The 13,447-nt window shown below is 33.7% G+C and overlaps 1 protein-coding gene across 10 annotated transcripts in view; it reads left to right on the plus strand.

Annotated features, from left to right (window-relative positions):
* ERC2 (ELKS/RAB6-interacting/CAST family member 2) overlaps positions 1-13,447 on the plus strand; it is a 556,068-nt gene that overhangs the window by 249,319 nt on the left and 293,302 nt on the right. For 4 of the 10 annotated variants that reach the window (XR_011329694.1, XR_011329695.1, XM_069812287.1 and 1 more), the window contains 5 exons: positions 276-416; positions 971-1,111; positions 4,565-4,600; positions 10,445-10,474; positions 11,350-11,543. Coding sequence is in view for 7 of the 10 variants with exons in the window: in XM_069812287.1 (XP_069668388.1) it covers positions 276-416; positions 971-1,111; positions 4,565-4,600; positions 10,445-10,474; positions 11,350-11,543 (542 nt within the window). In the remaining 3 variants the exon portion in view is untranslated. The remainder of the gene's footprint in view (positions 1-275; positions 417-970; positions 1,112-4,564; positions 4,601-10,444; positions 10,475-11,349; positions 11,544-13,447) is intronic. The other 6 variants (XM_069812290.1, XM_069812291.1, XM_069812292.1 and 3 more) reach the window with 2 other exon arrangements.

The following is a 13,447-nucleotide window of genomic DNA, read 5'->3' on the forward strand; positions in this document are numbered from 1 at the left end:
TTTCCATATCTATCACAAGACTAAACATATTCATATTGGTATAGATATTTAATGAAGTTTCAGTACCACATTACTCTTATCAAGTATTTAAAACCTTGATCTGATGCTTTTGAAATCAGGGGAAATCTTGCATTGATTTTAATACCATTAACTCAATCATCCTCTGCTTCTGAAGGCTGATTTTTCTAAGTGCTACTTAATGCAAAGAAATTTTATTCTGTCTTTTGTTAAAATTATTTCCAACTTTTCCATTTTGCAATTCTTTCCCTTGTTAGGAAAGAATAATAGAGCGCTTGAAGGAGCAAAGGGAGCGAGATGACAGAGAAAGACTTGAAGAAATCGAATCTTATAAAAAAGAAAACAAAGACCTGAAGGAGAAAGTTAATGCTTTACAAGCTGAACTGACAGAAAAAGAGGTCAGTCTTTTCAGTAAAATCTATGTTCTTCTATCTATGTCATTATGATGAAAGTAAATGCATTAGGATTACTCTTGAATAATTTTAAGTACTGAAATTCTGCCACTTCGGTGGTCAACTTCTGAACTGCTATTTTCTTAAGCATTCTTCATAGTCCTTACTTTTTTTCATAAAATATTGCTTCAGTTTTTGCATATTTGTGTGTCATTATCTCTACTTTTTCTTTTACATAAGCCTCCAGTAGGCTCAAATATTCCATTGTTGCTCCTGTTTTCATTTGTCAGTTAGAGGAATGGACTTCAAAGTAATTGTACCTCCAGAATATAATGTCAACTTGTCTGTTACGAATGTTTCTATGTTTCACTGCACGCCAGCTCCTGTGGTTCCAACTGGTTGTATTCTCAAAACAGTGTCTTTTGCTATCAATGCTTATCTTTGTGTCAACTCTTTTTGGGGAAGGGGAGGGGGAACAGGATCCAAGTGATTACTAAGTTGGCAATAAGTTAGTGTCCTGGTGACTAGGAATTAACTTTTTACTCTTGGTCATTTTTCAGTCTAGTTTAATCGATCTCAAAGAACATGCATCTTCATTGGCATCAGCAGGGCTGAAAAGAGACTCCAAACTTAAGTCTTTAGAAATAGCCATAGAACAAAAGAAAGAAGAGTGTAGTAAGTTGGAAGCACAGTTGAAAAAGGTAAGTTCCATCTTCAAACAAACAAACAACAATCAGAAAACCAAAAATCAACATTCCCCCCTGCCCCCCCATTTTGAAAAGTTGAGCTTATTTACTCTTCTGGAGTAAATCTGAAATCTACCCATCTTACGCTGTTTGCTGATGCTTGCATCAAATACTGCTAACTTTTTCTTAAGAGGCTTGTACCAAAGCCACTAGTGAGCCTCAGAAATTATCTTGAATACCTATACGAGGGAATTCTGAGAAGCTGCTACAAATAGATGAACTGGGGCAGGACATTGGAGAGAAAACAGAATGGCAGAAAGAAATTATCAAACCAGCAATTTGTATGTATATGAATTTATACCTCTACTAGAAGTAGACTGAAATGTTTGTAGCATGGGAAAAAATTAAAGTCTCACCTAAGAAATGCTGTACTTCCTATTAAAAAAAATTCTGCTTCTGAAATGGAAAGTCTAGCTAGGTTTTATTTTGGCGGGTTTTTTTGGCTTTGTTGGTGAACACATGTTTGTGATAATTAAGCAAAATAATGCATAGTTTATCTCAGCTAGCAATTCAGTATTTTTATTCAGCAAGTAGTGGAAGCAAACATTTAAAGGAAAACATACAAATCCTATACTTTATGACATGGTTTTATTTAAATTGATGCATTAAAATAGTTTTTGCCTAAATGATTTGCAGGTTTGTTGAAGCCTTTTCTACCATATGTTGTTTCTTTGACCTTTTTCTGTGTCATTTGGTAATGTCTGCTCTCATTGTTTGAACACCAATCTCATGACATATTTGATGGGTTTAGGCATTATGTTTGCCTTCTGCAATTCATGACTAAGTGTGTGTCAAACATTAGTTTTTTTATATTGATAATTAATGCTTCATTTTCTAGAAAAGAATATTTATAAGCTCTACAAATGTTACCACCATTAGGATAATATTCTGACACTCTTTTTACCCAGGTTGAGTAGTATCCTGCTCTCTGTTTAAGCATTGTTTCAATAACCTTACCTGTGAAGAAGGTATTGCAAAGTATAAAGGATATCAGAGTGTAAACCTTATACTACTATTATCTTTTAATTCAGTATGAATATGTGCCATTAGGTGCCTGTGTTACATGTTTAGTTGTGGAGAGGAAGGAAGGGAATCTTTTTCAATAAACATATAGAAAAGCTTTTAATGGAAACACAACTACTTCAAATGTTTGATACTTATAAATGTTATTGAAGTCAGAGTTAAAATACCCAAAGAAGCTATTTCCCTGGAAGTCCTTTATTTTGTTTTCTTTTGTTAGAAAATGTTTGTTTACTTTGCACTTAACTACAAAATATACTTCATTACAATCTGAAGTACCTTATTTTCCTCATTTAAAAAAATAGTTAAAAATCCCCTAAAAGCACAGATCACTTAAAAGTCAAAATCCTCTTGAAGGACTTGAAATCCTAAGTCAATCTTTTATAACTGTACATATAAATACATCATACAGTCATGGAAAAATAAGCACTTATAAAAGTCAGAGAGTGTCTGGGACGTCTTTCGTATAAAAAGGGAGTATGTTCGCTGTGTATAAATACAAAGGATTATTAAATGAAAGTTGAAAACATAATCGTTTTATTATATCATAAATACAGCATAAAGCCCCAATGGAAATTCACCCAACATTTGTAGGAGACCAGGTATTTCCACAATAAAATGTAGTTACAACCTTCTTTGTGGGCATGTTTAGTTGAACAGAAACAGTGACTGTTAATGATAGTAGACTCCAAACAGTAATTTTCAATTCACATTTTCTCTAATAAAATACTTTATGTTCAAACCTGTAAATATCCTGTGTTAAAAGTAATTGGTCCCCAGAAAACTACCTTCACCATGTTTTCACTCCTTAGGAAACTAACTGAAACAGAAATCTGGGTTATTCTTGCATATGTCTGAGTTAGAGTAGGAGGGAACATCAACATAGTTAGGAGTAAATTAACCTGCGTGTCCCATAAGTGTGCTTATGTACTAACATTAACCACTACGGAAGCTAGAAGGAATGGTCACAGTTTATATCTCTTTTTCAAAAGTGACTCCAAGGGGCTGTCTGTTACTTTGAGAAATTTGAATGCACCTTACACATTATTCTCTCTCTAAAAATATCATAGAGAAGGCACTTTTCATTATGGTATTGTAAAATCATTATAGTTTAATGTTGATTTATATGTTTTAACAAATTATACTAATAAATATGAAGATAGTATTCTATGCATATTTGCTAGGAGTTAATTTTCCATGAGCACTAATGGTAATAAGTACTGTGCCTGAAAGAAAATGTGTACAAAGGGCAAATCCAAACAAAATCTGTAAATTAAAAACCCCAAAATTTTAAAAGTTTCTCTTCCTTTGTTTCCTCTTCCTGTTTTTAGAGAGAATAAGGTTCATTTATTGATAGTAAAGATATTTTTGATTGGGTCTCATTAGATCCAATTTTTTTTCAGTATTACATAACTGGATTGTTTGCATTTCAGCAGGAGAAAACGTGCTGATTCTAAACTCACTGCTTTAATTTTATAGAGTAGACACATTTCAAAAAGTAATAAATAGGATATTTGTAAATAGTAATTATTCATGTGACTGCACTATATTTTGGTACACAAAATAATGTTTAAAACCATAGGCATACTTATTAAACTTTTTGTGATAAAGACTATGGATTGAAATTCATAAAATTTTAAAAAATCATAAAACCCAGAAGAATGCTCAATACTTTTTTTTTGCCAAAATTCCACAGACTTTTTGTTGACTTACTTTGTATTGCTACTAGTGAAAGAACAGCAGGAATTACCTAATAGGTAGCTAAGTTTTATATATATATGTGTGTGTATATATATATAATCTTATTATCCACTCTAGAATTTCCTCCTTTTGTTGTTTTTCATTATCTTAAATTTACTTGCTTACTGACATATTTGCAGTTGCTAAAGTACTTTTTGCCAAGCTGTACTGTTAGAAAGTCATTCTGCATAGAAAATTCAGTCTTGTGTTAAACAAAAGGAAAGTAATCAATTTAATGATACAATTTAATTAATCTTTTATTATTACCAGCTTTGAAGCTTTGGTGATAAATTGCAGCCTCAGCCAAAAGCACTTCTTGTGATTCATTGCTTGAGACCAGCACTTAATGTATCATCAAAAGTGGACACCTTTCTTTATTTCATGGGTTATTTAACTTGAGAAAGGGAAAGTAACACAAACCTTAAATTTCTTACTCCAGCCATTCTTTTTTAGGAGCCAAAGTCAACATTTATGTTTCCCCAGTGCCTCTCACTTTCACCAAGGAATGTTTAGAATCTTAAATTTCTACTTTTTTTATGACAAGTTCTTCTGTGCAAATGCACTGGTTTTGTTGAGCTAATGCTGTTTTCCTGGATCTTTCCTTCTTTTCCTGTCTGTGCTTCACTCCCTTCCAACTTTGCAATGTAGCAAGCTGAACAGTTGTTCAATCAGATGTACAATCCAGTAAGTTCTTTTTTAAAATGCCAGCTGTAACATATGAAAGCATGAGGATCCATTACCTTACTGTGTTGTGCTCTTCCTCTGTGGAGCTTTGCAGAATAATTCTGATGCTGCTATGCTATATTCATTAAATCCAAATAAATGAACTTTGTGGACTTCAAGGCCATTTTAAGAATATGAAATGTATTAAATAGGCACATACAGTATTTCTGAGAAAACAAACATTCTAGCCTTTAGGTCCTCAACTTCTCCATCAGAAAAAGCATGCAGATTTTTTTTTTTTTTTTTGCTTTGCTTTGCTTTTTAATTCCTCCTTCTGCAGTACTTTATTTGATCCTTCAAACTTAAATTTACTCAGTTTATCTTAAGCGACTGAGTTGATTACATGAATAAGAATATCTAGGAAGTGACATACTATTTTCAAAAGTCCGTATGATTAAAATAGTTTAGATCATTTTACTCATAAAAGGCTGTATACATTCAGCATATAAATATTAAGAATATAGAAACTTTTATTTAATTGAAGAAAATGCTGAAATATAAGATGATGAATGTAAATAGTGGTATTTGAAAAAGTCAAACGGTATTACTTTGGGTGTTTAGCATTATTATTCTTGCCAATGTCTGCTTTAATTGCACAATATCTATCCTTATGACTTGACTGTGTTCCTTTTTCAATTTGAGGAAGAGCAGTAACAAACATTCTGCAGAGAACAGTTTTCATTTTTTTTGGCTGACACTCTTACATTTAATGTGCTGTGAGCATCACAGGACAGAAAAAATGATGTAACTGTAATAGCAATTTACAAGCTATAGTTTACATAGTAATCATAGTTGGAATTACCGTGTAATTGGGATAGTATATATAGAAGAACTGGTTTTGTAGCTTAAGTAATGTGATACTATGCATTAGGGAAGGTATTGCCTTCACTGAAGTCAATTTTGCCATTAATGTCAGCGGACCAGGATTCCACCTTTGGAATCTATTATTGCTAAGTTTTGTAGCTTCTAACCACGTAATGGATATGTCACGACTTAAGTATGGCAAAAGAGAGTCCCACAGAATGTGCTGTATTTACTTTTAAAGTTACTGGTTAATTGGTTTTAGAATCCAGTTATAAATTGATTGTAAGACCTGATACTATCAACTCTACCATCCAGCACACTGCTGGTCAAAGAGCTTTTCTCTTTGAACAATAAAACCTTTTTTTCTGTATCATCTTGGCTCACCTTTGTGGTAGTTATGTTTCTATTCATATCATTTGCACTCCTACTGTGCATGTCTTTTCAGACTGGAGTCTTTTTTGTGTTAGTTTTTATCTTGATTTTCATAAATGCTTTCCAGTCATTATTTCAATATTAGTTATTCTGCTGTATGGAATTCATTTGTTAGTTCCTAGTCTATTTGTGTGCGGTATTCCAAAGTCAATCAGTCCTTTTTAAATTTTATTTCATTTTTTCTGCCTTTACATGCTTAATTGTCAAAAGGACAGCCTGTTGGCAGTTCCGAAATAATGGATGCAAGATCCTTTTCCTTTGGCACCAGGCAGCAATTGTAGTATATCCATGAGACAGGCTTTGTTAAATAAACTTTTCTTGCTCATCTTCTTTCTTCTCCTACTTATATATCTGTCTACTTTTAACAATGCAAGTAGTAATGATCCTCTTCTCCTGCCAAACCACTTAAGATCTTGAAACGAAATAATGATTTGATTGAAATCAATGGCAACATATTCTTGGAATTCCATAAGGCCAAGATTTCACCTTTGTTCTTTGTGAAGGCATATTAGCAGTTATTTGAAACACTTTTTTTTGTACTGCAAATCATTATGATACTTTATTTAATAGAATGTTTCCTTGCCTTTTTTTTTGTTTGAAAATAATAGTGTTATAAAAAAACAGATGGCAGTCTAATCTTAAAATACTGAAGTTTTGTTTACATGAGTCAGAGAACTAGCAGTCAATCTCTGAGTAGACCTCTTTTAGCCCATGCAGTAATATAGCATTTTTTTGTGGTGGAATGTGTTTGGTACCTGTGTATATGTCACAAGATATCAACTCCAAGACTTTCATTTATTGCTGAATCTAATGTTTTTTAAATACAGCAATGGATAGAAGTGTTTTATTCCTATACATATTTGGGTACCAAAGTGGAGATGGAAGGGGTGCAAATCCTGCATACTCTACAGTGAAAGATTTCACAATGTGTTCACCTGTGTGAATAAGATGTGAACAGAATTGGGTGCACATTTCTTCATGTTTTGAAAGGTGAACTTTTTGAAATACCCAATGAATTCTTGTGCAAAACTGATTATAAGAAGTTACATGATTGTTTTTGTACTGTAATGAAAATAGAACAATGTACTTAGTTTGGAGTTCTGGTGAACCTTTTTCTCAATAATAAAGACTTAATTTTCCAAATGCTCCACCAGAGCAATGTCAGATTAAAATTTAAAGTACTTGCAGAACCCACTTTAAATTGCTTAGAGCAGTCCCTGAAGTTAAAAAAAAACAACTCAAATTTTAAGGAGACTACAAAAAAATTAAGGTGATAGCAATTTTTTTTTAGTTTATTATTGAAAGTAATAAAATTTGAAGGATCTTACAAAGTAATTTCTTGCATGTAAATTCTGCTGTTCCATTTTTTTATGAAGTACTCTGTTGATTTCTGTGTATGTTTGTCTGAAGCTTTAAAAATTAAATACTATATCTATCCATCCATTTCTGTTATGCAGAATAATGCATGCATGATTGTACCATAAAATTTTAATAGACTAAATAATTCATGTTGCATGTCTGTGCCACACTATTATGGTTTTTCTGTAGGAAATTTGTGGTTTACGTAAGGAAATGTTACTTTACTTCTAGAGTATTTGTAGTACTTATTAAGCAAATATCAGAACAGATACATAATTACTGTAAAAATTAGTGAAATTCTAATGGTAGTGATCTGCTATTTTTATTGACTTGTAAAAGTAATGTACAACAGCACAGTCGCAAGATTGACAAACAAAACATCATAAACCAAGTGTGCTAGTTTGAAACTAGCCTAATCTGCATACACAATAATTATCATTTACAGATACAGATTAAGAGATCAATTACTTTGCTGCTGAAAGGTATGCATGAACCAGTCACTCTTACCCATAAAAGCCCCATAAAACCAGAAAATGTATTCCTCCCAAGGAAACAGAGGACTTAGGGAGAAAAAGGGGGACAGAAATGAAAAAAAGGCTAGAAGAGAGGACAGCAGTAATAGGCAGAGACTTTCTGATTCATGTGATAACCACGCAGCTTCTGGTTAGAAGTGAGCCAAGCCTGTCTCCCACAGCCTGCAAAGAAGCCAAAGAAATCTGCCCTGTCTGGGTGGGAGCAGGGTCAGTATCAGCCGAGTTGCCTTTAATCTCCTTTGGGCCTACTGTTTGACCTCAAAAGTCAAGTTCCATCTGTCAACAAATCACCCCTGGTCTGTATATAACAACTGAAAAAAAGTGCCCAGTTCAAATCCAAACACATCTTTCAAAACCATAAAATATAATAGGGCTCTCATAAGTAATTCTATGCCTTTGTCCTGGGAATGTCAGATGGATTGTGTTCTGCTCTCTTGTAGTATTAGCAGCTTTGTTTACAACATGAGGATTCCCTTAAAGGGACCCATTGCAAGTTAGAGTACCACCTGCAGAAAGCTCTTTTTCAAAAATGTTTTATGTTCTTGCTCCCCCTTTTTAACTAACTTTCCTTTCCTTCTTCATTAAGGCAATGCTGTTGTAGAAAAATGTTTCCTGCCAGTAGTCCAAAAATATTCTGTACGAAGTGCTTGTAAAAGTAGAAGCAACCAACTGAATTGGTGATTTGCAATACTGGGATTTTTTTTTAATTATTTTTTTCTTTTTTAAGATTAGAATAATCTTATGCTTGTCTTTGAACTGAATGCTTATATTGATTTATGTGTGACATTATGGATAACTGTGCTGCACCTCAAAACCCTGTGTAAGTTGGATACCTAATCACATTGGATTTGATCATACCTTATAGGTTCTGCTTCATGTTTGAAAACCATGGGGAAATACAATGACCACAAAATTTTTCAAAAACGCATCCCACAAATATGGAATGCATGACTACCACAGAAAGCACAAGAATTGAAAATACTTTTGCAACTTAACATCAATTTCCTTAGCATGCCATTGAGCAAGGATTATAGGGCTAAACTGAAGAATATAATTCATATCTATGATTTTAGGTGATGTTTTAGCTATAAGTTGTGCAGTAGATAATTTGTTCAGTACATTTCTGAGCTGCTGTGTGACAGGAATATTCTGTGATAGTTGAACATTTGGCACCTTTGCATTGGTGACACTATCATATTCTTGCCAAATTATGTGTTTTCATCATAGAAAGTCCAGTGTGGCAATGAAAAGAAAAAAAAAAAGACAAAAAAAAAGACAGGCTTTTCTATCTCTTCTGCATTGGTTCTTGTCCTGGGTTAAAACTAGGGTAGAGGTGCATGGGGGAAAAAAGTTTGGGCTGAAGCTGAGAGGTCCTGTATGCTAAAGTGAAGAAGAGGCTAGAGGCAAGAAGGCGGGTGTTTTGCCTGTTTATGAAATGATGGAAGCAAGGCTGGTAAATAAGTGAATTATACATTAAAATAAACAGAAGGGAAAGAAAGGTGACAGAGAGGAATATGAAAGAGTGATCGCATCTAGAGGGGAACTGTGAAATTCTGGATTTACCCTTAGGAGAGGAGGAGAAATCTGAAGAGCAATAGGGAACAACAGCTTTTTGCACAGGTTTCTTAGTATCTTAAAGGTGGGAGTTGGGTTGTATTTTTTTTTTTCCTAGAGTGAATTTACCTTTACTATGGAATTATTTTTATTCTTTGCAAAAGAAGACTTAGTATTCATTTTTGGAGAGAGAAAATGTCGTCTAATATCTTAATAAAGCTGATGGAAAATTGAAGTGCTTTGCAGCTGGAAATTGGTCCACAGTCTCTCACACAATTGGCCCTGAGTCTGAGTATTACATTCACTTCAAAATTACAAAGCTAGTAGAAAGTAAATTTCTTGATACAATTAACACCCTGTATAAAATAAATCAAAGTTTATTATTAAAGCAGGAAGATTTATGAGGATGAAAAGGAATCTGTTGCTGGCATCTCACCCAAACAGTAAAATCAAGATACTCTTTGGATGTTATCTTGAAATGAGCTCTATGTTAGGAAAGTCCTGTATCTGCATAGAATTCAGAGCTGGAGCATGTATTATTATCCAAAATACAGAATTTGAAGATCAAGGCCAGTAGGTTTAGTAGGCATCTCATGTCATTCCCTTGGCTTATTTTGGTAACCAAATATTTCTTCTGAATAAAAATCTCACAGTAGGATAAATAACACTTAAAATGTACTATCTTTTTTCTTATTATCCTCATGCTTAAATGATATGTTACATGCAAACCCCCTAAGTTTCTTCCCTAGTAATTTCAATTTTTTAATTGTTGTATTTATACTAAACCCAGGCTTGTTCTTTATTTATACAGAAAATTTTAACCATTGCAAAGAATATGAACCTTCTAGTACCTGTAGTTTATATTAATTCTTTCCAAAACACGCATGTTTCATTTTGATCTGCATTTCTTCAATTGCTTGCTTGCATTGTCTATTCCCTGAAATTAAGAAGGATAAGTAAGTCCACGTCTTCTCTGTGTAATAAGATAGTTGGAGGACCTCCGGTTCTAAATATCCTGGATTTCTGTAAAATTCCTGTATGTTAAGAGAATGTTATCTGAATTTTCTATGTTTAATGTGCACTGCCTTAAACTACTTGTTTTTTCCTTGCCTGCTCTTTCAAGATGCCAATTAGGAATAATGGGAAGCAAGGGGTAGGCTAAGCATTGCAGTGCGTTGTTGTTTCCATCTGTCTGTGATTATTCCAGCCAACAGTTTAAAGCACTTGATGCCTGATCATGCTCCCATTGAAGTTAATTGGGTTTTTGCCATTAGGTTTGATGGGAGTAAGATTGGGCTCTGCACTGTTGTTGTTGTATTCATTGCGTTCTTTCTTGTCTGTGAAACTGCCACCCATCCATGCATGTGTTTGCCAGGTTTGTGCCGTTTTCACCAATGGGCTTGGTCTTCTGATGTTTCAGGTTAAGTATTAATGGTAAGAGAAAAAGGATTATTGGGTAAAAAGTCTGCTGAAAGAAAATTTTTAGTTTATCGGTTTGTATTTTAAAAACAGCAGTGCATAAAAACATTTTCATCCTTTTAAATTTTTTGTATCAAACTGCACTTGAATCATCCAGTGATACAGATTAAAATATGTATATATGTATCTTTGTGTGTATATATATACATGGACAAAGTGTGGATATATGTACGGGGAAAGAGAAAGAATACGATTTATTAAGAAATTGCCTATAATTGAAAGACTTTAAAAGCTTAATGTGAATTAAATGAATTAAAAGGTGATTTTTTAATTTAAAAAACACCCTTAAAATATGGTCAATTTAATGTGTAAAAAAACCTTAATAAATCCCCTCCCCCTTCAGGATGATAGCATTTGACTGTAATTTTAGACTATGCAGATATTTTCATTCCTTTTTATAATGCTTCTGTAGAAAAAATTGTTATCGGACAGAAATACCCATAATCCTTTTTAACGAAAATTTGAACTCCGAGACTGAAGAAGTAAAGCTCTTAAAGCTATATAAATTATTTCATCCTTATTTTTTTCTAAAAAATATTGATTCTGAAGGCTCATGAGGCTGAAGAGGAGGCACGGATGAATCCAGAATTTGCAGACAGAATGAAACAGCTTGACAAAGAGGCATCGTACTATAGAGAAGAATGTGGCAAAGCTCAGGCTGAGGTTGACAGACTTCTAGAAATACTCAAGGAAGTAGAGAATGAGAAGAATGACAAAGATAAGAAAATTGCTGAGTTAGAAAGGTAATTCTTGTATTATTTGTCTTACATTGAGTGGCATTTTCATTTACTTGATCTTCATTGCAGAGTAGAGAAGTAAAGAGTAGAATACGTTTTTAATAGAATGTTCATTATGTCTTGTAAAATTGAATCAGAAATGAAAAAAAAAATGGCTACCTGAGAACCGCATCTCCTGTCTGCTGACTTTGGAACAATTTAAGGTTTATATTTTTTTAATTGTCTCCATGAAAGGAACATGTATAGGAAAAGCCATATGCAATTTACAGTGACAACAACCCTCCCAGAAAACCTTGTTGGGGAACAATCCTGTGTTTCTAGCAACTGGTAAATCAAAACTTTTCCCATGTGTTTCTTCAGTGTGAACAGCATCACTAGTTCTGAGAGGTCCTGAAAAGTATTGGTAAGTATTTCTAACTAGTCTCATGACTGTTTAGTAATAGTTATAACTATTTCTCAGTGTTTCTGTAGTCTTTGTCTGCTACAAATGAACCTTTTCTGATACTGACCAGGCAGTGTGTGTCTTATTTCTGGGAAGGTTGTGCAGTCTTTCCCTAATGGAGACAAGAGGGTTTTGGGATCCATTTGTCTTATGTCCTTTGTAATTAAATGATTCTTGGAACCTTCTCCCATATGGTACGCTGCAATTTATTTGGTTGATAAGCAATTTATGTGAATGTAATTTCTTTGTTCCCTTCCTGTACTTAGCCACTCTTAGGTAAATGAAAGAAAGAATTTTATGATTTCAAATATTTTATTTAATTGTTTTCTAGTGGTCAAGTCAGAAGAAAAGTGCTTCATGGTTCCAAAAGAGAAGTTTAAGGGATCTCATTGTTGTGATTACTGCTATAGTTCCAGTCAAGACATAGCACTGCTCTCCCATTAGGGATAATTATGATGAAAGAGGGGAAGATCTCCTGGAAATGTTGGTTACCTTAGGGGGAGGAAAACAGCCAGCTTGGAAAGGATGTGTAGAGCATCTTTTACTGATGATGACTTATCAACCTTCACAGTTATCTGTTGCCAAAACTTATCTTTCTCTGCAGATATTTGGCAAAGCTTTAATAATGGTAATAACAAATGACATACAGTTATCAATCAAAGTATCATAAGAACCGAGACCTCAAAATTAAAGTGAAAAAAGATTACTCAAAATAGGACTGAGTGTTTACATGAGGACAACTTTAATTAGCAGTTACCTCTCTCACCACATCAGGAGGAGTTTAGAATACTCTAGTGTTTGCACTGATTTTAATGTGTAAAGTAGATACCGGAGGAAGCTAGTAATAAAGAGTGGTCACTTTGTGCACCGTGACTGAATTCTGCCTAAACTCCCCAAAATCCTAAAGCAGCATATTGGAAAAAGATAACACGATTAGTGAATTTGTGTTGTCAAGAAAGTGCTGCCTATTCCACCCATCAGCACATGTACTGTAGGGGCAATTACGGACCTAGGGTTGTAATATAGCGACTCCAGGTGTGACCAAGCTGGTGGAAACTGACTGTGTAGTTTTTACAGAAACAGTAACTGATATCCTCATTGGGCTATAAAACCTACTGAATTATTGTGTGACATTAGACACAATAGTAGGCATGCTAAACTTTTGTTCAAGACGATAATCTCAAGAGATTTATTAAGTAGCAATCATGTACATGTTGAATGGTTGAATATTAAAATGACAAGATTAAAAGACGAACATGATGAAGTAGTGGAGCTTGTGATCTAAATTTTCAGTAAATGTTAAAGTTTTAAATATGTTATGTAAAAAACAGATAAAGAATCTATATAGATCAGTAGATTTATTTGAATTAAATTGAGAATTATAGATTACAAAACAATGATTACAAAGAAACAAGGAACCCAGTGATGCAGAGCTATTACTAAAGCCTTGTCAGCATATAACCTCTTC

Source organism: Haliaeetus albicilla, chromosome 24 (genome assembly GCF_947461875.1).
Source record: "Haliaeetus albicilla chromosome 24, bHalAlb1.1, whole genome shotgun sequence".
In the NCBI taxonomy this organism is placed as follows: domain Eukaryota; kingdom Metazoa; phylum Chordata; class Aves; order Accipitriformes; family Accipitridae; genus Haliaeetus; species Haliaeetus albicilla.